This window comes from Calonectris borealis, chromosome 8 (genome assembly GCF_964195595.1).
Source record: "Calonectris borealis chromosome 8, bCalBor7.hap1.2, whole genome shotgun sequence".
NCBI classification, from domain to species: domain Eukaryota; kingdom Metazoa; phylum Chordata; class Aves; order Procellariiformes; family Procellariidae; genus Calonectris; species Calonectris borealis.
Window position 1 is genome coordinate 17207042 of NC_134319.1, and position 27522 is coordinate 17234563.

A 27522-nucleotide genomic window follows, 5' to 3' on the forward strand; every position below is an offset into this window, starting at 1 on the left:
AGTAACACTGAAAGCTCTATCTGTTAAGTGCTCCCTCTCACTAATGACAATGTTGACGTAACTCCACAGAAATGCTAATCCCATGTGCTGTTTGAGAGATTAATTTGCACGCTGGCAACTTTGGAGGTGCCCTCAGGGATTTAGGAAAAAGGAAACAAATAGGAAGTGCCAATGTAGCTGCAGTGCTGAAGTGGTTCCTAGCTTTTGCTGCTACACACAGGTGCAAAAGTATCCTTGTGAAATCAGAGGCATCAGGGGAATTTCATCTCATCACGGACTAATTCTGAAATTGCTGAAATTTCATTATTGAGAAACTCAGAACAAGCCATGACACTTAGAAAACCTTAACTGTCAGATGTGGACTTCTCTACCATAGAATTACAGAGATCAAAATCAGTTTCTAATGGAAATCTCGAACCATTAATCAGGCATTGATACCATGCCCGAAGTGTCCAACCCATGTGAATCTCTGTCAGGATCAAGTTTGGACGCACACCTGAGAGACCCTGAAGAAGGCCCGGGCAATGTGGCTCTGCACTCTGCTGCTTCTCTTCGACACCTCGAGTCACATTTCAGGATCACAAATGGCAGCTCATGTGAAGGAAGACAGAAGTCACAAGGCAGACTGGTAGATGTGGACATGAACTTCGCATCAACAAGGTTTTACGTGCTTTTTGGATCAAAAAACTCCTCTATCATACTGTGTATCTTCACTAGCTATACTTGCTTGAATTTATCAGTGTTGTATGAACTAAAGAGCACTGACATTTCAAAAAAATTTATTTCTTTGATCAAATAGTTTTATAGACTTTCTCGGCCCACATAAATATGTATTTTAAACTCAGAACTACCAGTAAATATTCATCTCTGCCATTTCCATACTCTTCCAGGCACCCTACTGTAAGCTGTCTCCTCACATTGGAAAGCATGTCCTACTCAATAATTAATCCAGAAAATTCACACAGTAGAGCGCTGTGCTCTTAAGTACTCTATACCTATAAAAAAAGACCTGCAGAAAAAAAACCCAAACCAGCAACAACTGAGCAAGAGAGATCTCACCAACAGGCATGGCTTTAAACATATGGGCAACCTCCTGTAAACCAAAGACAACTTCCCACTTGTGAGGATCTACTTGGGTATGTGGGATCCTGCCTCTGATGCCAGACATATCCTCGACAGAGGCACTATGTAACATAAAAAGCTGAGTTGTAAGAACTGTCAGCTCTTATGTAGAAGGATAATTTGAAAAAAGGATCCAAGAAGTCAGGAAGATATGGATTCGAAGGAATGCTTTTCATTTTATACTTTTAAATGTGTCTCGTCCACTCCCTTGTCTCCAACTGCTCTGAAGCATCAGTTTGGTTTTCAGCCCCTCTGACCAGATAATTTCCTACCCTGTCAGACCAAGTTTTGAAAGCCAGCAAAGCACAGGATGTTCAACACTATTGAGCAGCAGTTTGTTTAAACGTTCCTCAAAGGCTGAGTCAAATCTCCTCCCACACATCTGCTGAGCCTTCACGTAAACCACTCCCTTATCTCCCACTTGCGATTTGCCTAGATGAGTGCACTCCAGCCATAACCACTCACATCCCAAACACTATGGCCTGAAACCTTCTACACAACAAATGCTAATCTGTTCCCTCCAGTTGCCCTTCCCTAAAACCCCGCAAATCAACCACGACCTCAGGGACTCCTCAAACATTTTTTTTGTACACAGTTGTACAAACACAGATTTACCCTCTTTTGCCCCATCAACTAGTCCTTGCAGTGGCACAGGCTTCTCCCATGCTCTTGGCAGCTGGGGCGCGGGTTTCTGCTCATTGCGGCAAAGCCTGTGCTCTGTCCCCTGGCACAGGGCAAGGCTGCTTCCCTGCTCATGTTGGGGTGCACCCAGTCACACAAAATAAATCAGTGTTTGCTCATTCCTTGGGCAAATTACGCAGACAACTACCACCTCTTTTATCAAGCTGCTGTAACACAAGAGACTAACACAGATTTTTGGGAGTGTTTCCCCCCCCCGTTCCCCCCGTCTTGCAGTGATTAATTTTGTATCCACTGCCTGCTCCTCTGTGGCTGTGGCATGCATTGCTCACTCCCCCTCATTCCAAAAACAAATGAACATGACCTTAGATTGCAGCAGATGGGAGCAGCATGGAAAAACTACAAGTTAGTATTGTGAGCAGCAAAAGCTAGGTACAAATGTAACAATGCTCTGTGTATGTGCCCATACATGGAATTAACTCAGCTGGAGGCTAACAGGAGGAAAAAAACTGTTTGCTTTGCCTTATTTTAACCTACCTGCCAAATGTTAAGAATCATACACTTTCATAATCACCAAGCATATGAATAAAGTTGAGAAAGACAAAATGATGCAAACTCCAGTTTGATTGTTGGTGACCTGCCTAGAGTTACAGAAGAACTTAGCTGTTTTACTCACCCGAGGACCTCTCTTTCCTGATGGACCAGGTAAACCTGGAGGACCCGGAGGACCCTGGTGATAGAAAATCAAAACAATTGAGGCTAAAACCCAGTACAAGGACAGTATCATAAGAATGAATCAGACCAGTTCTTCTAACTGATGACTTTCTGCTCATGCAGACCTTCTCAGCTTGAAAACTAATTTCCAAACTACAAGCACGTGTGTTTTTAATCTGGCTCCAAATCAGATTTCTGTTTAGAAAGTATCTTATGTCAGAGGAATTGGAGCTAATACTTAATTGACTTTTACTTAAGTCTATTTGTATTAAAGGAAGAAGAGATCAGTTCAAGGATTAGAAACAAGCAAGTGCAGTGTATTTCAAAATAAAGAATAGAGAATAATTAAGCCTTTTTAATAAGCATGCTGGCATGCCAAACAACATTTTAGAAAAGTCAAGAGTAACTGTGAAAAAATGAGATACTACTTCACAGAAAAGACAGACATTAAATAGAAGAAAATAAACATGGATTGTTCAGTTTCCTATTAAAAGCTTCTGATAAGAATAACTGGTAGCATGTTTGCCCTTGTATATAATGAAAAATCATTCTTTTTAAAGAAAATGCAGATTTTTTTAAATGCTAGTACATAGCCAGATGTATCTTTTGCAAATAAATTAGATTATTAGTCACTATAAGAATATAGACAGTGTACCACCCTAGTTGTTTTGACCATAGAAACCTTTCCTTTTCTGTATGTGATTGCTGTTCATATTCAAAACCCCAGGATCAACTTCATTGTACTCAAATACAAATGAGAGCTCTAGACTAAAATCTGCACTAATTTATATTATATTTCATCTATCACACTTGAGTCCTAAGACAGCATAAGCTATTCTTAAGGGTGAATTCAGCTCCCATCCAAATGCCAGCACAGCAAGTCCCAGCTTTAACAGAAATCAAGTACTCCTACCGCAAGGGAAAATAGGCATCAAGAAAGTCAGACGGAGGAGGTCAGGCGACGATAGCAGGAAGGGATTCAACTTGCTCTTTCACCCAGGCTTCCTCGCACTCCTGTGTTCTGTATATACTACAGCTCTCAGCTGAGGCACTAGGCAAAACACTGGGTATCATTCTGCCCATCCCCAAACACCACTGCTAAAAGCTGGCAGGGATACCAGGGAAATCAGAAGGGCAACTAGCGTGGCTGAAATGCTAGTTTCAGCTCGCAGGCTTTGCAAAAAAGGAAAAAGAGGAGGGGGAAAAAAAAAAAAGAGAGGAGAAAAAAGACAAACACCCTTTGGGGTTTTATTAGCAACCAACAAATCATTTTATTAAGATAAAAGTTGCATTTTTAAATACCTAAAGTTTTGTGGAAGTGATATTTCTTTTTCCTTGGAAAGATAATGTCACTGGCAGAGAAGACAGTGCTGATTATGGACTTTAGGCATTGTCAAGCCAATTAAATTCATTTGGCCACTTTGGACAATTCTGGGAAAAACACTGTTCTGAGGAAGGAAAAAAAAGATTTTCCTCTCCAATTGATCATAACAACTTTAAGAGTCTAACTGTAGTGCAACTGCCTGTTTATAGTTGGGAAAATTTGTATGTCCATACATACTGCATTAAGTCATGCTGAAACCCATACCCTGCACTTCCCACTCTGTAATTTAGAAGACACAAATCTGTGTTACAGTCCTGGTCTTTAGGTCAAACTGTAACATGTCATACTTTTAGCACACGAGGTTCTCTATTCAGCCTGATTGCATAAATGCTCACTAGCAGCCTCATATTTTTCTAAAGTAAAAAGACCCTCTGTTTAGTAACAAAAAAAAAAAGTAACAGACAGACATACGAAAAGCTCTTGACCTGGCATTCTTGTCCAGGTCCAAAACCACACCTGAAACAGCACAGAGAGCTCCCACTCTGCCACTGCTGAACTAGTATGCTTTCTAATCTCTCCTCTCAAATTGTAAGTTAAGAGAAGCACTTTGCTTAGAAAATAATCCTGGGACTACAAAGGGAAACATACTATATGTTTTATTAAGTAAAATAGTTGCAACTAATGTGCATTCTTTTGCAATTTGTAGTACAAAGTTCATCTTTATCCCTATTTCAGACGCTCTCTACATTTCCGTAAAAATACATTAATAGCCAAACCTCACCATTTTCCTAATAGAAATCTTAGTGACTATTTATCAACATCCCTGATCTTTGCTGCTGATTTACTGAATAAGGGCAGTGAGAATATTTTTGCCTATGTGACTTCTAAAATTTTTTTTTAAATAGTACCTCCTTCCTTTGCCAAAAAAAAAAAAACAACACACAAACCAAACCAAAGACCCCCCCCAACCCCCGCACTTTGATTACACTAATTCACAAGCAAAGAAGAAGAAAATCTAATCACAACCAAGCCCTCAGCAACCCCTAAAAGAAGCAGTAAAATGGATTTTGAACTATGCAGCCAGAGATGACAAACGCTTTCTCAAGGCTTTCTGAAACAAAGTCAACCATTGTAGATGAAGTCTCTGGTTAACAATAATTAGCAATGAGCACCAGCAATCCAGGTGTTTCATTAAAGTATTAACAAGGACTCTCCTTAACCAGAGTACATTACTTCATCGCCATCTTAGACTCCTCCCTGCAACAAAACCAACATCTCTGCTGACAGCAGACTTAGTAGAGCACACGCAAGTCTTCCTGGAAATGCTCTTCCAACTAGTTGTAAGAAGTTATTCCACTCTATGTGGAGTGAACTACAACTACAACTTCAAATCAGCATGACTGTTTTTATACTAGCTAAGAAGCTATTTATGCCTCTTAAGGCACCCACGTAAGCCATAGAAGTCAACTTCTGAGATTGAGCCAATCTCTCAATCCAAGGAATTAGTCATTTGTTTGAATAGCTTTTCCTCCAACTACTGGAAACAGTGATTAAACAAACCTGAAACAATTAAAAGTGTTAATGTGGTTTTTTGTATTTGACATTTTAACCACCAAGAAAAAAAATAGTGACTTTGTGTAAATATTACTGACACGAATTTAAAATTCTTTTATTTAATAAGATCAGTTTGCTCAAGACAGATCATATGTACCTTAAGAAAGGTACAACAACTTATTGTCCTTAGGAATTGTGAAAACTTCATTTAGCTATTGAGGGGAGAAGCTCCAGTTCCAAATAATTGTGGCTTAATCCTGAAATAATAAAAATAGATGCTACTCTTCCATTTGAAATTTTCACTACCTTTCAAATGGTCATTGGGATAAACGTAATGGTGAACTTTCACATTTTCTAGGATACTAGAAAGCCCTTCTATGGATGCATATGTTTTAAACTTGCCCTTTGCCAGAGGTAATAGGAAGCATTTCATTTATATATAACAAGCCCCTAAGATTTCAGATGCACAGCAGTAAATTCTGCATTTAGTAGTTAAAACTTCTGCACAGGCATATGCTGATCCTGTTGCCATTCAATACCTAAATCATATTCCCTGAAGTTTCTCTTGCAAAACATCAATGCAGTTTCTCTTTAAAAGGCATTTGACTACACCCCAACCACTCAACCACAGCTCACCTCAAACACTTCTTTAAAAAAACTAATAAAAGAAACGTGAGCTTAATGCTTGATCCATCAAATACCTAAGGCAGGTGGTCCTTCAGCAAAACAAAAAAGACATGATCACCGAAATACCTGAAATACAGCAGGGAAGTAAACGGGAACATGAGGCTCCAAACCTCTTCTAAAAAACTCTCCATGAAAGGAAATTCCACTTCTAACATTGCTAATATCACTTGTTCTATTGTGCAGGTATCACTCTGATTAGCCATGTTTTCCTTATGTCTCACCTAAAATTTCCTACTCTTGTCTTGCCATACTTTCTGTGAACAGGCAGAAAAGTATCTTTATTAACTCATCCTTTGCAGAACTATAACATTTGTCCTTTAATTTCCTTACTAAACACACTTTTTTTTTTTAAACCTTTACTCAGAATCATATTTTCTAACACTGCATCACTGTTACTGCAACCTTCTGCAATCCTTCTAGTCTGTCTATATCCTTTTAAAGCTCATCATCCAAAACTGAGGACACTTCGCCAAACTGCTGCCTCAGCATACCCAAACCAGTAGAAAAATAACCTGTCTGTGATACTCACCACTCCTGTATCAAGCATCACAGTGGTAAAATGCATTTATTCTCTAGTGCACTATAACATCACTATCACCCTCGTTTGACTGCCTAACCAATCACTTCCCCATCCTCTATTTGTACTTTTAATTTCTGTATTATTGCACTAAGTTCCATCCCTTTAGTTTTAGGCCATCTGGAATTCCGATTCTGTCACTCAGAATTTTTCTACTATTTCTAGCATGATTTGTCTACCTTTTTAAAGCATATTACCTCAGACAGATATTAATTTAATTATTGGGCAACAAGGATCATACGAAACATGAATGTCCACCTATTTTTTCTTCTTGCTCCATTTGCATTTCACTGGAAATGATAAAAAAACCACACGCTTCTCCTTCCAAATGCCCTAGAGCAGGCAGTCACTTGTGTATGATTAACCTCCTTTCTTTACAGCTGTGGAAGTCCTTCCCTTTCTCTGTCAAGAATTCCTACAACAGGCAAAGCAATGTCATCAACATCAGAGGAATATATATATGGCTTTGGGTTATGGACTAAAGCTTTTCAATATTGTGCAGAAGATAGGGAAACCGCATCAGTTTCAGGTGAATTAAAAGAAATGTTTATATGTTTAAGACTGACATTATCTTTTTGCTACTAAAAATAAACCAGCAAAAATCTTAAGTTTTTATCTGAATCGGCAGATACTAAGATAGATTTCTCAGCACAGGTAGGGAAACGTGAGGGTTACCTGCAGAGCTAAAATGCATGAAAGTGATTAACTGCCCAATATATCCCCTGTGGCTAGGGAGAGCCTCAGCAAGCAGTTTTGTTCAACTGAGAAATAAGCTAAGAGTGAAATCTCTGCTGACGTTACCCTTACTGCTGTTTATTTAGCACCACATTTAGGATCTCTGAACTACCCTCTTTCAGGGCTCTCACCCTCGCACCCCTTGGTTGGAATAAGAGCATCTCATCCGGGACTCAATTCTGCCTAATGCAGGGCTTGCACTTCCAATTCATCCTGGCAGTATCTCCAGACTATCTGCTTACCAAATAGATAGCCTAAGGAACACCACCTTTTGGTCTTCTACTATTTCTCCTCCTGGCTGAGTGTCTTCATAACCCAGAAAGCTTTTCCAATAGAGAAAACTAATTCCTAGCTCATTTCTCGGAGGAAGCCAAATCCTGTGTAGATAGGCCTGCAGATGCAATTACTTACCAGCAACTAACCTAAATCAGCTCCTCAGCTCACATCAACCTCTCCTTCTACCAGCGTGGGACTATGTATCATGTTACTGCAAACTGCTTTAGGAGTATGCAATGAAGAATATCAGTTTGAAAGTTAAACAGTTAAAAATACACACCAGACTTACTATTTTTTTAATCTTTATACCTTCTGCAACACAAAAAGGAGTGGTTCATCAGATGAATGGAGCAGCTTTCCCTCTAAACTAGTGATTCAGGAGACCACACTGTTCCACTTCAAACTCACCTTACATTTTTGTAGGAGGTTTTGGTCATTGCAACTGCCAGAATTTTAATCAGGGTCTTAATAGTTTTGAAGAAATAGGTGCCCTTTTCCATATGCTGTCCATAAATGAAAGCCTGAATTCTGAAGCCCTGCTTTGCATTGGTGGGTGAACTCCACAGCTGTGGGATCATGGAATCCAAGGGGCCTAATTATACAAGGCAAGAATCAGTTCTGGTAGATGATTAAAAGCTAAAACGAAGCTGAGGAGTTCAAGAACCACAAAAGCTAGTTCTTGCCTGTCAACTCCAATAGAACGAACATTATTTCTGTGTTGAAATCTTGAAAGAAGGTTCAAACCAATAACAGCATAATGAAAGAAGCAGAAAAAAAAAGGGGGTGTTTCATGCCTCATCAGGATTTTTTGCTCAAGAGAACTTTGCAAGTTTCTCAGTGTTGCTTTTTTAGGCTCCCCACTGATAAGACTCTGTAGGTATTTATGTATTAAAGTGTTAGAGCCACACAGATAAAAGCTGGATTATCCCCGGTCTTCCCTACATGGGCGTACTAGACTGAGAAAGCAACCCAAGACCACCTCTTCAAGCCTGAGGCCAAAAACAGTGCCAGGTACTATGCCACGCAACCTCCGCGGAGCACAATTCTTTACAAAAGCTTATGTGGACAGGGCCATGCAGAGGCCTCTTCTCCCTTTGGCATCAACCTCTCTGGCAAGACAATGCTTTAGCTTTGCCTCTGTTTCAGTGGATGCTGCTGGCCCCTTCAGCCAAAGTAGTGCTCACAAAGGTCTAGATTAACTTCCCAGCTCTGCCACAGATCTCTAAGACCTTGGGCATGTTATTCAAATCCCAACCCAGCAAAACACTTCAGCACAAATGCACCATACTAATTGCTACAGACTATACCAAACGCAAGGTCTGCTCTAACTCTGAGAGGCATAGAAAATGGTAACATAGACATCTTTGAACTCTCAAAATCAACTACCAGCTTTGCTGCTGTATGTATAGTGCCTGTGTCTAGAAAAAAACCAGAGCATTTGCTTGGAGTTTTAGTAATGCAAACAACCAACAGCATTATCAACAGCCATTTCTGTGCCACGTAAAAAAGAATGGATTTAACTTTCTTGGCTGTAACTGACTGAAATCACAATGTACAAGATATGTGCTAAAATTAAAAAGCTTCCATTAGCAATTACTAAATGTCCTCCAAAAATGGAAGTTAACCTCATGTTGATGACAGCTACATACTTGGTGATATGTCCCCATAAATACTATTGTAAGGGACAAAAAGAGAAAAAAAGACTAACTTCACATTCAGAAGAGATTAAGCAAGAGCACCCCTGGACCAACGCGAATTACTTGTTAACACATTTTTCAATTGTGTAACAATCCCTTTGCATCTGGATCCTGTTTAGAGTAAAAATTGGACTTTTAAATAGGTTTTCAGTTGCTGACTACCTTAAGAAAAAATATTTCAGTGCTGAAAGAATACACACAATAAATTTATGCGCACATTCAAATATATATTAGGAGCTGCTTAACACATATCAGATTGCTTTCTAGTAATAACCACAGAAATGAACACACACACACACACAAAAAAAGAGCAAGTGGAATTATCTACTCCATGCTATGGTTTAAAAATTTTAACCAAAAACTCAAACAAGCACTATCAATCATATTTCCCAGGCTAAGCAGGAACTGCTGTTCTTTCTTGTCTGCAGCTTCACATATACTGCTCCCGTTTTTATATATTAAAAAGTTTGAGCCTTGTGCACACAATGAGAAAGGACAAACATGTTTCTATTAAAAGCACTACTGCGCATTTGCAATTGTTTTGGGGATCACTTACCCTGTGAACTGAAAAAATGCCACAAAATCTTGTAAGACTCTTCTAAAAATCATTTTACATGTAGGTTTGCATGACCCTGTAACCTTGGGTTACAAATGGTTTTACCAGTCTAGATTCTGCAATTGGTCTCTTTCTACAAGTATGAATTTTGATAGCATTGCTCAACTGAGAAAACTATGTCAGTCTTCCAAACAGCCTGGTTGTTCTTTTCATGGACCAGTGCCTACATTTGTGTACTGTATTAATTTATCCTGTAATTTTATTAAGTAAGCAGTCTCCATAATTAGCAGTTACAAACATCTGGCTGCATTTCAAATTTTAAAGAAGTCTGGGTTGCCTACCACTTCACCAGAATGTGAATGTCTTGAATGTCTTTGTATTCTGCCAGTAAACAAAAATATACAACACGTACACCAAAATTACATGCAGGGAAAAAGACATACTTAAGGCAGACAAACATTTGTACAGTACAGCTGGGAGAAGTTGCAGTCACAGCTCTGGCATGCTTTGCAAGGTTTCTTTCAAAGCCTCTGTTAAATGTATGTTGCTGCATTATAGTAAAAAGAGTAGTAAAGGTAACTTACAGGAGGTCCAGTTTCCCCCTTTGGACCTCTGACACTTCCCATTTCAAACATTTTGTCAAGATCTTCATAGTCATAAGCATAATTATCAATACCAACATCATAACTGTTTTCCGTGTGATAAGTCTCATCAGCATCAAATGCACCTTCCTGCCCTGGACTGAGTTGATTATCCAGAGAGAGGTCAGCAGGCAAACCGTACAGGGTTGTGTTGAAGATCTGCTGCTTTTTGCTTGGTTCATCTAAATGGTGTTTTGCTTTGTCTGTTCCCTTGCTTTTAGTTTTACTCTGTTTTACAGGGGAGATCCGAGAAGGCTCACTTTGCCTGCCTGCATCTTCTGTGGTATTACCTAAAGTATTTGGATATGATCCTGTGAGGGTTTTGGTGACGAATCTTTTTTCACTTGTCTCCTGCTGAAGAGGCAGACTGACATTCTCCTGGAGTTCTCTTTCAGGCCAAGCTTCCAGCAAGAGAGGTTTGGCCTCAGGAAACTCCAATGCAGAGACATTTCTTGACTCAAAGTATTCTGATAGAAAGTGAATCTGAGCAACATTGGTAACAAGATTGTTTGATGTTTCTTCCCTTCTATAAGCTGATATGCCTTCTGACTGGTTTTTCTCATCAATCATCATCTTTGAAAAAACATCCAGGCCATCTGACACATGTGGAGCTCCCAGCAGAGATCGATAGGTTTCAGCCTGGCGACACTGCTGTTTCACATATTTACAATAGTTTGCAGAGGCTTCTGCAGAGGGAATAATATCTAGCTGACATATAACGCCTTCAAAGCTGACAGAGTGAGAGTTCATCCTTCCCAGGGTAAATAAACCATGCAAATCAAATGTCTCCACTTCAGAAAGTATTTCCCTGCTATAGTACTTCTTTCCGCACTCAGCAAATATCGAGACGGTCTTGTCGCTAATGTCAATGGCAAATGAATGCCATTGTTCATTATGAACACTATAATCAAAGTATACAGACTGCTTCCCTCCAGTGTACACCACTACCTTTCTTGGTAGCAACTGGACACCAAACTGCAGTCTGCTTTTGTTCCTAATACTGAAAAGGAAAGCATTATTTACTCTGTAAGAGTACAACCCAACTAATATGGTGAACTGATGTCCTAGGTTTGATGGTATGACTTGAGTGATGGGGGACTCAATATGTGCATCACTAGTTAGTACAACTCCTGATACGGTTAGACGAACACCCTGAGGCAACAGAGATGATGTTGAGGGCACTGTCGTCTCTGAGGGCTGTTGAACATCTTTCACGAGGCCTAGCTGATGAAGAACATCTATTGCTGTAAAAAGAAATAAAGGCATACTGTTGATTTCGTTTACAAGCTCATAAAATCGGATCCATATAAACAAATGTACACACAACATCTTAACAAATCTGTACTTCCCAGAGCATATATACTGCACACAGCAAGGCCACCAAATCCCTAGTGTAAGGCATACCAATCTTTCACATAAATCAAACAAATAATTAAAGCCAGAACAAAATTTCCATCTTAAAAAAAAAGAAAAACACGTAGAAAAGTCCATGTAATGCGTGTTATAGGTTAGTTCATTTATGAAACTGAAAAATCCCCATTTGCTGTCTTCAACTTTTTCACAGTACTCAATGAACACACTTTGTTAGTTCCTTACTTATTTGGCTAATCCTGCCTACTCTTTGAGCAGATAATTTTTTTTTTTAAACTTCAATTTTTTCTTCTGCAAAAACCTTCTGCAATAAAACCATGCTTTTCCTCTTTATCAGAAAAGTTTAAATGAAAGTATTTGGAGGGAAGGTTGCTTTGTTTTTAAGAAGAGACAAGCTATTTATAACACAGTAACACCTCAGTGGAGCACCAGAGAATAGTTTTGCTCAAAGCAAAACACAAAGGTAAGCCTTTGTATACGCTAGTATACGCTGCGACGTAATGCAACTGGTACCCGGGAAGAATTGCTGTGCTTCCACCAGCGAGCTTTCCTCCTGCCAAGCAAGGCCCTGTGCCATTACAGAGCTGGCTTCAAAGGGAATTTTTTTCCCTGTGGGATCACCCTTGATTGTATGTATCTGTGCCGAAGTTAGTCAGACTAAAAGAAAACACAGATCTTTCCAAGGGAGATGCAACAGAGTGCACCACCACCACCTGCTTTCCCTCCACACAGTTTACTTGTCAGGGCCAGGGATGAGGTGAACTCAGAAAAAGCAGAAGTGGTGATGAGCAAGGAAAGAGGAGAAATGTCAGGACCCAAGGGGCAGTGCTCCCATCTTCTGGGTCGTCTGTCCTCCCAGCAAATGCAAGGCTGCAGCTACCCAGACAAGATATTGAATTAAGAGTGCACTCCACAGCAGGAGACAGCAGTGGATATTAAGGAGACAGAGAAACCAGCTGTCCTACTGATTTATGTCCTGTAGACTCAGCTTTGGCATACAGAAGTCTGGATAAGAGAGCTTCCTACAGGGTGGAATGAGTACTGTTGGATTCTCTAGTGTCTTACTATAAAGTGAGCTTTGTTCTTTCGACCTTTCCTTAGCCTGGACTTTACAGTATCTCCATCTTTTACCTGGCTAAGTATCTTCACCTAATGGGTAAAAACACAATTATCTAGCCTCCTGATAAACTGCAATCATATCTGACCTGGGGTAAGAAATCAAAGCCACTTTCCTCCAAAAGGATAAATCAATGGTCAAAGATGATTGAATTCATTTGGTATTGCCTAAATCAGAAAAACGCCTTCTTCCTTCAGTATGAATATAAAGACACTGTTAGATCCCTTATGATGCAGCTGAAACAGAAACACTACAAAGGCTTGAATACGAGCTGAACAGCACAGCCCCAGCAGTCTTCCTGTAGGGTCGCAAAATAAAACAGCACTTATGGCATTGATTGGTAAAACTGCTTGTCTGGGTGTTTGTGAAAGGTGCCACAGAAATACTGCAGAGACAGAGACAAAACGCAATCATGGAAATAAGAGACAAGAAGGTCAGGGGCTAAAACACGTGACATGAGAAAAGGCTGAAGGAGCTACATTTGCATGGCCTGGAGATGGGAAGGTTTAGGGGAATCTAATTACAATTGTCCATTATCTGAATCGGGGTTATAGGGAAAACAGAAAAGCTGAGGAGTAACGGGCACATGCTGCAACACAAGAAATTCCAGCTCCATACAATGAAAAAGCGTTCTCACCACGAAAGTGGTAAGTGCTGGACCAGGGAGCCAGAGACATTGTGTAATCTCCATTCTTGGAGACTTTCAAAGCCCAACTGGACAGGACCCAACAACCTGAACTAATTTCAACATTGACCTGATCTCAGCAGGAGGTAGGATCAGATGAGTTCAGGGTCCCTCTAACCTAAATTTTCCAGTTTTCTGCACAAGGGGAAACTGAACATTGTAGTTTTCATAAGCAGCATTGCACAGAAGCATACAATATCATCTTTTTCCCCCCTAACTGGAACAACTGGCTGGACCTAAGCTTCAGTGAACTGCCTATATTAAAAATGACTAGTAGTATCTAACAGTTGCACTGACCTAATAAGCCTGACTGGGAAGAGACTGGCACTTTCCATAGCATTTAGCCAAGGGTACTCTTACTATGCACGTTGTGCTTATATTAAGTAAATAAAGCTATTAAAAGGCATAACAAAAATTTGGAATAACCAAGAAAAGTTAAGGATTCTCTGCTATATTAAGAGAAAAGAGCAACTGAAACAAACTGATGTTCACCCCTTCAGTGGAAAAAAGGTCTCCTTTCCCAGTCCTCCCCTTCTCTGTTTACTGAATGTATTCATAGCAAACTTCAAGAACAGACAGATGTTGGCGTAGTTTCAGTGGTAAATTATGAAAAGAGCCTGAGATTTCCTTGAGTGTGGTTTATAAATTGGAACCAAAAGCATCAACCTGAATGCACTATACCTCTTGAAAATTAATTACACACCTTGTAGTGTTTCTAGTCATGTTTGAGATTCACAGACACGCCAAGATTATCCTGGCGGGTAGCCAGCGCAGACAGAGGTATGGAGAAAGCGTATCTTTGCAGAAAGTCACATGTACGCCAATTTCTCAAGATGTTTTGCCTCAGAGCAATTAATTTACTATGGCTGTATTTTTATCTGTCAAACTGATAACAGAGGTCAGGTTATAGCAGAGCTTCGAAGTACAACGCATCTGCTAATGAACCACCACGCTTTCCCAGGACCCCGGTCCTGCGTGGTCTGCATGTAGTTACAGAGGAGGAAGCTGTACTTGTACTGCCCTTGTGAAAGCTAAGAAGAAACACAGGTCCTGAGCTCTGGGCAATGCAAAAGTCTTATGCATGCAAATAATACCCCAAGGCTGGAGACACCGCTCCAGCACTTCCGTGCACTGGCTGGGCCAGCTGACTGCACAGAGGAGAATAGCTAATAATCCAACCTAAAGTTCTGCGTAAATAACACATCCTAACCTGAAATATTTGGCAAGTACTTGCATTTTAAAATATTTGTAATTATATATTTGTATTTAAAAATAACAATGCACATGATCTGTCCAAAGTATTATAAACTGAAGTATAAAAAGTATGTATAAAAAAAGTATAAAAGTATAAATTGAAGTATAAAACAAAAAGCTTAAACTTTGACTGGCTTAAAACAGTCAATTTAGAAATGACATTCAAGAGTATCGCTACTAAATCTCGAACTGCAAGAAAAATTGCCAAAATTTTGGCAGTTCTGATTTGAAAACAGCACATTGTTTAAAAGTTATTAAAAAAAGGAAAATCATCTGAGAGCATGATGAGAAATAAGACACATTCTCCACATCCTGCAAACAGATTTCTGCAAACAATGACAGGTCCTGAGAAAGCCAAACACAAATAAATGCTGTGTGAAAAATGACAGCAAAAGATTTAAGTATCAACTAATTATTCCTTGCTGACTTGCTGCTTGTTAACTCACCATCAAGCCAAAAGACTGTTCCAAACTTTTTTGGCCAGTCGTTTCATTTCTGGTCCAACATGTATTTTTATTTTATTTTAAGGCTTTCAGAAGCTCTTGGCAGTACACAGAGTTTTGGGAGCAGGCAACCCTCTCAGCTCTTCCTCCCAGCATGACAACCACTATTTTCTTTACCTATCAGTAGTCACTTTTCTTTGTTTACCCATGTCTGCACAACATCTGTCTTCACTTACTGTTCACTCAACCCATTAGTCCCCCAAACTGTAACGGCTCATCTTCTTGAAGGAAAACTTGTTTTGGGTTTTCGGTGTCAAGTACTTTCCTTCCATCTTCTAGGAGGACCTGAAAAATTCACAACCTTCCTGCATCATGAGGGGAGAGAAAACCTAACATGGGCTTTGGCAAAAAAATCTTCTGACCCTCTTCTGGCACAAAAAAACCCCAAAAAGGAACTGGGGAGGGATGAGGGGATTTGGCTATTTGATCATTCCACATCCCTATTCTGTTCAGTCTCTCTTGTTCATTTTCCACATTCCTCCATACTCATGACTACTCTGAAGGCAGGATATTTGGGGTGCTCTCTCCATTTCAGCAATCCTAGCATACACATTACTTGCTTTCTCTTTACCAGTATGTGTAAGGGAAAGACAAGGGTCATTCATCAGTCAGCTCCACCAGAACTGAGAGTAACTACTCATCAGGTTGCCCATTTCCTAGGTGATGCTGCATCTGCAATTGGGTAAATTAACCAGATGCATCGATTCTGTATGTCCTTGAGCCACACTTAAAGTACTATTCTTAAAAGTTGAGGCTGTATCTTTACATATATTTCTCTGAACACAATTTATAGCAGCCTACCAAAATGAACAAGGTAAAGCATGCACAGGCTGTCCCATCAGCTCGGGAGAGAAGGAATGTTCATTACGCTAGCTAGCATCTTCATATTTGGCAGAATACTCTTTTTTTCAAAATACAACTGCCAAGAAAGTTTTAATAACAACTTAAGTGTTAACATATTCCTAATGGGCAGACAATCCTGTCCCTGTACAAACTAAGCACTGCAAATGGAATAGTGCTAGCTCTGCAGGTTATATACTGAGACTGACGGACACACTTGAGCTGCTTTTTTTTTTGAGGTGGTTTCCTCAGTCTGCTGTTCTCTGAACTGCCTTTTGCAACCTTGTTTACACACTGTGCAAATGAAGTGCACGAGGGACCAAATTCACCCACAGGCAGAAAGTTGCATCAAGGTTCAATGCATCGTTTTGATCCCAAGCAAGTACCTAAAAAAAAACGAAGTTGTGTATGGCATCTGTGCATGGGGGGTGGAGGGGAGTTTCCATTCAGTAAGGCTTCTCATATGGTTATCTAGAAATGCTGTTGAGTAATTTAAAAAAAAAGAAAAAAAAGTAGGAAAGCTCCTTCATCTGCTGGTGACAAAATAAAAAAATAATCAAATATAAGTATGTCAAGACTGGAGGCTTTACCCCATTTCTGCAAAGCTCTGTGCACGGAGGTACCCTCAGCCGAAAGGCAAGTAAGGCTCAGACTGTCCCCACTCCCCCGTGCCGCCGCCGCCACCCCCCAGTCCTGTAGCCTTCACAGTCCTCACCTGTAGTTTTGTTAGAAAAGCAATTCTCAGGCTGAGGCACATGAGCAGTGAGAGAAATTGTTTATTTCTTTGCGGAGGAGGAGGGTGGGCTGGAGGGATGAAGACAGCTCAAACCATCGCTGCACGCCTGTCTCCGGCATCCCTCACCTGCCCCCGCTACGCCGGGAAAGTGCGAACTGCCTCCCTAAAACAGCCTCTTCTCTTTCCATCCCTGCAGGCCTGGAGCAGGGCAGGCCACACACATCTACGGGTGCCGCCCCTCCTCCGATGAGAACTTGGCTCAGCTATTAGAAAAATCCGGGAAAATCCCATCATCACGAAAGGAGATGTCCCCCATTGAGCTGAATGTGAAAAATCAACAACCAATCTTACCAGGCAAACAACGAGCAACTAATGGAAGGCAAAACTACAAAGAGAACAGGGGAAAAAAAACTGCAACTGAAGAAAAAACCAAGCTTTGCCAGTCACAGGGAATGATGAGAAGGAAAAAGGCATTGGTGAGAATAATGGGAGGCTGCTGAGATATCCCACAGGGCTCTAGCAAAACTAGTTATCAGGAATGAGTCTTGTCTTAACCATACAACCCAGCTGTTCGTATTCAGCTGAGTATGTGCAGTTAACATACTTACCAGCCAAGGACGACCTATTTCTTGCTTCACCTGTACGGTGAAGGAACATGGCAGAGAACTGATGCTGCCACTCTCCTGGCAGGTAAGAAATGACTAAATGGCATGTTATCTCCACCACTTCGGGACGTTAATATTCCCACAGCAGACTCTAGTGCAAGCTGCACATCTGGTGCAGTTACAACAGCTGGCAGATTAAAAAAGAAACTAAAAACAAGACAACCCATTTCCTCACTAACATCTGCATCCGAATGCAAAACCAAATGAATACACAACTCCACTTTTTGCTTTAATGATGCCAGCCTAGACTAAGCCTTTATTATATGCAGCGGTTTGCTTGCACAGCCGTAAGTGCAAAGGTAACTCAGTCATAGCTTGCCACCCCCAAGGACACCCACTTACAGCAGAGACACAATCAACGCCTTTTCACTGTACAAGGCTTCTCTTTTATGAAGAGCTTGCTTAAATATGTAAGCAATTTCATAGACAGAGAATCTGAGTAATTTTTAAAAGGTCATCTTTTCCAAACGGGTTGCTTTAAACTTTCACTCTCATTATGCTGTAGCTGGTATTTTCTTTAAGTCACCATTAAGCAACTGAACCTAAGGTCACTAGTAACAACAGCCATTACTCTTTTCATCTAGTAACAGATTATACAAATGCCCTATTATAAAAAAAGTGTTCTCACCTTGTTTGGGTACTTGTGCAACACCCACTGCTATACATATTGCAATAAAAAGGAGAGTTTTCCTAAGAGGGAAAGAAAGAAAAGAACATGTGAGGAAACATCTACAGTTTCAGAACTCCAAGGAATTAGAAGCTTGATTCAACATTCAAAGTCAATGGCAGGATACCATCAACTTCAGCAAGTCCTGGATCAAAGCCATCACATTGTACAACTTTCCACTGATGCTGGGAAGGCGTTTGAAACAAAGATCAAGGATTATGTATGCCCTCATATATAGTACATGTATTTTACACTGACTTATATTAATAAAGTATCTGCATCTGGTTTATATTTTCTTACAGCAGCCTTCAAATATGAATGCTGCCATGTAGTAAATTTCTTCCTGGAAAGAAAAAAAAATGTTACTGTAAAGAAACCTTAAAATAGATAACAAGTTCATGCCTGCAGAGATCATTAGATACTTTTGACCTGCTATCAGTCTTGTCACTATATCACATCATTTTACCATAAATGAAAATGTCATGTCACCTTTTGTTCCTGTATTGTAAAATTTTGTCATGTTACAAACAAAACATGCTCTTCACAAAGTAAAAAAATCCCATTGCATTTTGACTTAAAACTTCATGATCGGATAGAAGAGTGCAATACTGATAGGCATCACAGGCTCACTAATTGCAACAAACATATATAAGGTTGATACAGACTATGTGCTCAAAATTTGCTTTAAATGAAAAGTTTGGCTGTTGGGCAAAGACTACATTTTTACCATGGTTAAAAACAAACTGCTGTTTTTTACTCAATTATCATATGATTTAAATATTTATATATATGTACATATACACACATATTTAGTGAAGTACGCAGTATTTAGTGAAAAGTCTTAATGTTCCTTTTGAGGGTTTGCAATTCAAACATTCCAGAAACATCCAAGTGCATGAAAATCATAGAGCAAAAATCTGGTTTTATCAATTTGCTCAGTGAAGCAAAGGAAAAAAGAGTCAAAATTCATTGATCTAGCAGAGGATGGGTTTGATTACTTACTCTCCTTCCACTTAGGCAGTTTTACTGTGGGGTTTCACCCCAGTTTTCAAACCAAGTCCCCCTTAGGGGAAGGGGGGTGCCGCTGCTTCTTGTGTGCCCCCTCCCCAGTCCAACCCAAGCAGCAAGTAGTTCTCAACCACCCCCTCCCCAAGCCCAGCCCTTGATAGACACTTGGCAACCAAAGCCCACTGACTGAGCCTTCCCCCAATTCCTGTTATGAGGAAAAACACCCATGGCAAATGCTGGGAGGAGAAAGGAAGCATTATAGACCCAACCAATTCCCATTCCTTACAGGTGTGTTGGTTCAAACAATAATTTAAAAAGTGCACTATCTGCCACCACCCACTCTCCAGCTGGCAAACCTCTCTGCTGTCCCTTCCTTTCCCACCTGATCAGCAGCCTGGACTGTATTCACAAATTGCCACACTGATTTTCAGGCAAAGCACTTATTTAAACAGGATTTCAAATTGCAGCAGCAGGGAAGAGAAGCTTTATAAAATCAGACCAAACATATTTTTCCTGCTATGATAGATCTTAAAGAGTCTCCTACAGCATTCTTCAAAACATCTGCTCAAAGTTTTCAAAGCAAGTAAGTGGGCTGGATCTTGGACAAAATTAGGTCCATTGTACACCTACATTTGGATTTGCATATTGTGAGAGCTTAAGTTTTGGCCATCAGAACAAATGAGTAATTTAAGGAACAATAAGGCATGATAATGGTAATAATTTGTCACTGGTATTGCCACTGTAAAACTGTGGATACATCATGGTTTTTAGAAGAAAATGCACAGGATATTCAAAAACATGCATCATTGCTCCAGTTCTGATCACAGAAGGGGAGTGGGGTGGAAACTACGCCTTACAAATCGCAACATGCTTGTAAGGGCACGTTTTTTAATTAACCATTGCAGTCCCTAGCCACTCCTTTCTTCAGGCTTTCTCCTGCTACAGCCATGAAATGACTACTGGAGCAGTTCTGCCACTCCTGCAAAAGACCTAATATTGACTGTTGTCCAAACAGCAGGTCAGCTACGGGACACTCACTTTGGCTTCTTCAGTTCTGAAGACCAGAATTCAAGTTCATAGTTCCTGCATCACACAATGCATCACCTTTTGATCTAATGAGAAGCTCAGTGACAGCAGATAGCTGTGCTAGGAAGAAAGTCCATGCACTGCACTGTATCAGCTAAAACTCAGGACAACTCTTTATTTTTTTATTTGACTTTCATGGGTGCAAAATGGATTCGCCATTAAAAATAGCATAAGACATTTTAGTTAACTCCAAAGTCAGGATGCTCAAAGGACCCCTCAGCCCAAAACGCAAAGATGACTCCTCTTAACATTACAAGAACCTCTTCCACAACGTCAGCCAGGGATAAGCTGTGTGTCAGGTATCTGCTTCCGTCACCTCCCAGCAAATGTTGTAGGAAGGCAAGAAATTCCAAAATGCTCCCAGGGCTGTAAATTGCACAGATGTAACTGGATATACAGAAACATTTAGTGAGAGGTAAAGACAAATGTCTGGCTTACACAGTGCTCTCCAGCTAATGTCAAGAACAGATGAGTGATCAGCTAAGAGAAAAAACAGGGACCAGAGACAACCATAGGGCTGGAGGTCCTCTAATGCATGGGAAAAATTAGTCTTCCTTCTACCTTTTTTCACAACAAGTAAAACTTTCTGTAAATGAAACCACGTGCAACCTAAAGTGAAGTTGTACAAGGGAGCCCGCCATAGCCAAAGATGAAAAAATGAAATTCTGCCTTTCTGAGAGAATCCATTTGAGCAAACCCTCCACCCTCCGTTCTTGGTCAAGATCACTAGTCTGTGCGTTTGCAGCTCTTAAGCTGCAGAACAGCCAGTTCTCAGTCTCCATTCTCACACTAGCACTGCCACTAAGCCACCAGGCTTCCTGCTGTGCAATGCATACACGGCTTGATCCATCGTCTGCCATAGCTGCAAGGAACAAAGCAAACAGCATGCAGAAACCCCGAACCACATGTCTTAGCTGAGCCAACAGCTCTTGGGGAGACTTGCCCCATTGGGACACGACAATAGAAAAAATGCAAAAGCATGTGGCAGGGAAGACTCCAGCTGACTCGAATGCTGGCTATTTTTCCCCATTTAACACCACACATGAAGCTGTTCCAATACCCCTTGGCTATGTCCTGTCCTAGAGTCTAGGTATCTCTTGAGCTTCCTCCCCTCCTACTACCTTTTCATCCTCTCTCCTATTTTACATGCAAGCACAAGCTGAGGGCAACTATACAATTGTTTGGAGGAAGGCATTATCAAATGTGGTTGAGCTATTCTACCACTTAAAATAGAGCTTATCTTTCTGATAATCTTTGACATCTTGTGGCTGTTTGCCTCTTCCTACGAGTGGACAGCGACTATCCGTGTTTATTTTTTTCCATTAGGGGTGACGGATGGATGAGGAAACTGATAAGCTTCAAAGCAAGTTGTGGCAAGCAACAATGAAAAATTCCACCCTCTGAAGACTATCCAGCAGACTACAGAGCTCAGGTTTGGTCACAGCAGTATTCTCTTCATTCCAGGCTAGTTTCCTAAACCTCAAGTTTAAAGGAAGAAATACCACTAGCTGGCTGCTAGAGCAGGAGGAAAACCTGTTCCCAGTGTAACTGGCACTGATACATTCAACCCTGCACTCATCAGTGATGATGCTTTAAATACCAGCACCTGCCCCACATGCATTGCTTCATTGTCCTCTGAGGACTGCTGAGGAGAACAGCCCAGTTTGTGTCCATCAAGTCTGAGGAGAGCTTTGGAAAACATGATAGCACCTTGTGGGCAGAGATGCCCTGGGCCTCACAAAGACCCCAAGCTGCTAAAAACCTTATCTTTCAAGATCTGAGAAGAAAGGTACCTTCCTTTGCTGCTATAATGAGATTGGCCAGCAGGTCCAGTGCAGCTTCCCAAGTTTTAAGAGACCTACTATCAACATGGCTTGAGGAGACACAACAGCCTCCGAAGCCTCTCCCAGGTGCTAGTCGCATGCCCTTTGGGCACAGATGCCACTGTGCACCTAACCAGCGAGGGGGAAGCTCCTGAATCCTTTGCCACAAGTTCACAATTTGAAAGAAGGGAAAAAGGGAGAGACACAAGATAAGGTGATCAAAAGATGTATTGCTCTTTCCTTCTGAGGAGCAGTAGCCTAAGAGGAGTCCTACAACAGTGCTGTGGTTCGGAGAAACTGCCTGCCTGGTGGCCCAGCCACTCTCTGGACAGCATTTGGCTTAAGATGAGAAACTACCACGTCCAGAAGACGTGTTAACTCTGTTAGTATTTTTAAAAGGAGAAAAATTAAAGAAAAAGATGTGATTTTAGAACCATTTTCTGAGTATATTCGTCATTTCTTACACTAGTTCTCTTGTCTAGATAGCGTACACTAAGTGTTTTCCTCTGTATTAAGGCAAAAGTATACAGCTCAAATTCCCACTCCTGTGAAACACTCCCTTCTTTCGGGGTTTGTCTCCGTACATTTTGTAGGTCTTTCTTCAAACATTCTACAACTCTGCACTCGCAAGAGACAAGGGTAACACAAGGCTGTTCAAGTTTTGAAATTAAATATTCTGTCAACAAATTTGGTGGGAGATTTAGAAGCCATGCAGCTGTAGGATTTTTATTTATTTAACCTGCAGAGACACCCCTATACAGGTAGCAGGTCTGATCTAATGGCATTTCCACAAAAAGGTGGTCTAGGGTGCAAAGGATTGACTGGCTTGATATATGGTAAGGAAACCTGATCCTTTTGTGAAGAATTCTGGTTTCTTAACACAGGCAAGCAACCAGGTTGTTTTCTCACTAATCAAGTAAATTAGGTAAACAAGATAGAAGCATATAGATATACATTCTGAAGCTATCTCCGATTTTGAACTCGGGTACACCGCAGCTCTGCTACTGTACTACTTTACTATCATTCAATTTATGTTTCTCTATCAGCAATATCCCTTTAAAGATATCAGATAAAACCCTTTTTTAAATTGCACTCGGATGATTCCTGAAGAAATCCCACAGACACAGCCATTAAACACACAGCTCTCCTGGGAAGGCCACCTTCAGGCAGCCACGTAACTGCTCATAACCATTCAAGCGCACCCAGATTACACACGCTTTAGCAGCATAATCCTCACTACAAGACAAATCCTCCTCTGTCCCTCCTGGAGCTCTCAGTAAACTTAATTTAAGCCTCAGCCAGAATAAAATAAGCACTTTACAAAAGGAGACACATATTGGTAACCTCTATAATATCGTCACAACTATCAAAAGTTCACAATCATCTTGCCTAGGCTGCTTTTAGGCAAACTATAGAGAGTGGAGCTCTACCTTTGCATTGCAGATGATGATGCATTAGAAATACCTCAGCCTATTGCAGAAGCATGTAAAGACAGGGCACTTCATCTGGTTATCTCTGTTACCAAGAAAGTAGCCTCAGCTCCTAAACGTAAATTCTGCAGGTTTTGTTTGTTGCTGTGTTTTAACAGCTAGGTACCAAAAGGGAGGACAAGCAGCCGGATGACTTGTGGGTGCAGAGGCACGCTCTCCCCCAGGATCCCCGTCTCACCCTCGGGGAGCAGGGGGTGTATCGGGTCTCAGGCTGCCCCCGCTCCCCGGGGGGCCACACACCCACGTAACCCTGCCCGGGCCGGGCTCCCCAGAGCCAGGCTGCCTGCCGGGGCGCGGGCTTGGACGGGGGAAGGATAACACGAGGGTGCTGGAAGGGACCGGCAACACCCAGGAAAGCAAGAGGGAGATGAGAGGTAAGGGAGAGCACCTGGAAGGGCTAGGGGCGTGTGGAGGGGGGAGACGCACAGGCGGTCTCCGTCCGCGGAGCCGGCACCCCGCAGCCCCTGCCGGTCCTCCGGGGGCACCCGGGACCTCGCGGGGTTACGGCTGGTTCTCGGGGGGTAGGGGTGGCGGGACAGCCCACCCGCGTCGTGGGGACAGCCCGCCGGGGTCGCCGTCCTCTGCCCCCAGGACTGGCGCTGAGCCGCAGCCCCCATCCCCTGCCCGGCCCCACCGCCAGCCCCGCGGCCGAGCCCCGAGCCTCGCGGCGGGGTGGCGGTGCGGTGCGCCCCGTCGCCGCCGGCCGGGGGAGCGGGGCCCGCCGTCCCGCCTCCCGCTTACGTTTGTGCCGCGGGAGAGATGCGTCCTCGCCTTGTCCTCTCGGCTCCCAAATGCATTTGTATGCATTTGCCCGGGCAGCGGAGATCCGAGGGAAAGCCGGAGCCGAGCGCCGCGCCGCCGCAGGGTCAGGTCCTGTCCATGAAACCCCGCCGGCCCCGAGGTCTCCGCCGAGCTCCGCGCAAGCCCGAGGGCGGCCCGCGTACGGCCCGCGGGGGCGGGCGCGGCGGCGGGGGGGGGGCTGAAGGGGGGGGGGCGCCGGGTGGCGGGGGAAGCCCCGCGGCTGCCCGCGGAGTCCGGCGGCGGAGCGGCGCTGCAGCCGCCTGCCCCGGCACCGGCGGTCCTCCCCGCCCGCCGCGGTGTTAAGTTTCAGCGCTGGCTGCCTGGCGATTACATCAGCAGACACGGCCCCCGGGGCGGGCCGGACCCCGGCCGCGCATGGTGCGCGCTGCCCCGCGCAGCTCCCCCGCGGGCGCGCAGTGCCGAGCCGAGCCGAGCACCGGCGGGGCCGGGGAGGGAGAGTGGCGGCGGCCCCAGGTGCGCCCGGTCCGGCTGGGCAAGGCGCAGCCAGGTGATGCCGCTTAGTGCGTCCGAAGGGCGAGCAGCGCCTTCGGGTCCCGCTGGGCTTCAGCTGGGGAGGCTTGGCAGGAAGCTGCAAGTTAAATTAAAATGTGGGGACGGGGGCGGGGGGGGAAGGGAGATGATGGAATGGTATAAAGAGAAAAAGCTGAGTGTGCTGGAGGTTTTGCATCTCGAGTATAATTGGCGCGGGATCCAGCAGTCCTCCCTCTGGAAAATGTTTGAAGAGCAGATGTAATTTGGTAGCATTGCAATGCCAAAAGAAATACAACACTCTTCACTGTCTTCTTCCTAAAGAGACAAAGGTGTTTTTAGCTTTAATTTCCAGTTTTCTTACCTTGTCCCAGTAACACGGTCTATTACAACTTTATCCCGTAAGACTGCTTTATGCAAACTGTCTCTCAAAACAAACAAGGTTGAGTTAATACCAGATATTGCAATACATGCTGTACAGCAAACCCGTGGCCAAATCCTGCAGCCTTACTTAGGCAAAACTTCCATTGACCTAAGCAGAAATTTGATGTGAGTTACGATTGTGGTATTTGGCTCTTGCTGGGTGTTACAAGAACAAAGATTTCACATCAGACCTGCAGCCAACACCTTCAAGGTGTAGGTAAGGTGGAGAAAGGTGACAGAAATAAAACCAAACATACTACCAAACAGCAGAAAACAAAATAAATGATAAGGCACAAAGAAAGGTTGTACAAGACAAGGAGTTTATATTGTTATCACTGAGGATGCTCCACTCAGCTGAAAAGGCCTTTCCTGGGTGATCCAGGTAGCTAGGAACAGGCAGAAAAATGGGGGGAGTGGAAATTGTGAGGCAACCAAGGGCAAACCTAGAACAGTGAATTTTCTTGGGGATAACAGAAGCCAAATTTACAGGGGAAAAATTCTTCTCAGGCAACACACCTGAGTGTTTTAGTGTTTAATTTTACACTCAAATTAATTTTCAATACTTTGAATCATCCAGAATCTAGTCTCACTGGCTACCAGGGGATTTCCTATTTTCTTCACTTTTTGAAAGCTGAAGGTAAAAGCTGACAACATTTTGTCTTCCTGTCTATGTATCTTGCATTAACAAAGTGACAGCAGAACATGAAAATGTATTTATCCGCTGAAGAGAACATGGTGCCTGCCCAGGGAGGTATCGGACACTGCTGCAATAAAGTATTTGTCACCATTTCTGTTTTAAACCACACTTGAATGGCTTCTAACAACTGCAATGTTATATTTCATTTAGGTTTTGTTTATTAGCATTAAGATGAACTAAAATTGGGTTTGGAATGGTTTGGTGCCATTCCGTGAAAACTATCAATCCCTTAAATAAGATGTCTGGGATGCAGTAGACATAGTTGATTTATTAACCCTTTAGCATCAGCGTTAGGGCTATTATGGAGAGAATTCTGCCCCGAGAGTGACCTTGGGTAAATCCTGCCCGCATTTCAGTGCACATTGACAAGTACAGGAGCCAATCTGCAGCACATGGCGAGATGGGCTGGGGGCATTATGTCTGAGATCTCCCCTTAGCAGTGTTTGCACTGAAGAAGGCACATAAAGGGTGTAAATAAAGCTTTGCTGACCCTGATTATGCAGTGACTTAAAACAGTATAAAGTTTAAAAAATAGCATTGGTTGCTCAGTTTTCTATATGCAAAACTACAAAATTAAGTTCACAAAGTAGGACACTTCACTGCCATTTGGCGCTTTGCTCCTTAGGCCCTTGTTACAGCCCCTGCTGTGGTTTGAACCCTGCCTTCAGGCCATTTGAGCAGGGCCCTTGGCTACTCTCGTGTAAGGAGCCCAGGGGCCGGTCAGGCCATGGGGAGGCACAGGCTGCGGGAAGGATTACCTGTGCCTTTCCGTTTCCCCGCCGCACACAGCTCACCCATCTCTGAGCCACATGTCCACAAATGGGTTGGGAATGTGCAAGGGATGCTCCTTGTTCTCTCCTCTTGTGTCTTTCTGCGTGGCAGCTCTTGCACTTGCTCTGCAGCTTAGTTGCTTTCCTTCGATATTAACACCCTTCAGAGCTGCTGAAGCTCCTAAGAGAAGAAATGACCACCATCTAATGCAAGTGAAGAAAGCAAATGAAAAAGCACAAGGAAATCAAAAGACTTCCCCGATGTCAGACAGTGAGTGTGTGGCACTGTTGGAAATAGTCCAGCAGTCCCCAGTTTGTTGCCCACCGCCTTGTGTTTTAGATCAGCTCCAAATCTCTTCTAAGCTTCACGGCAAAAATCAGTATTAGTTTTATTCTTACACTTGCTTCTTCCAAGTGTTCTTGCAGCCTAATAAGCAAACCTACTATGTTTAAAGCTATCACATTACGTGTGTTTATTTCCAGAGCTATATATAGCCATCTGCATACCTACACACACCAAAAGACGTGGTCAAGCTCCAAACGTGTTAGCAACACAGTGATGCTGGAGTTTCATC

General features: G+C 42.5%; 1 protein-coding gene across 1 annotated transcript in view; it reads right to left on the minus strand.

Annotated features, from left to right (window-relative positions):
• The window catches only part of COL24A1 (collagen type XXIV alpha 1 chain), a 149707-nt gene extending 125141 nt beyond the window's left edge, over nucleotides 1-24566 (minus strand). Inside the window, exons 1-4 of the mRNA XM_075156204.1 lie at nucleotides 24509-24566; nucleotides 18322-18383; nucleotides 10466-11766; nucleotides 2438-2491 (exon numbers count right to left, since the gene is read on the minus strand). Of these exons, the coding sequence (XP_075012305.1) occupies nucleotides 2438-2491; nucleotides 10466-11766; nucleotides 18322-18383; nucleotides 24509-24564 (1473 nt within the window). The 5' untranslated portion in view covers nucleotides 24565-24566. The remainder of the gene's footprint in view (nucleotides 1-2437; nucleotides 2492-10465; nucleotides 11767-18321; nucleotides 18384-24508) is intronic.
• Nucleotides 24567-27522: the final 2956 nt, after the last annotated feature.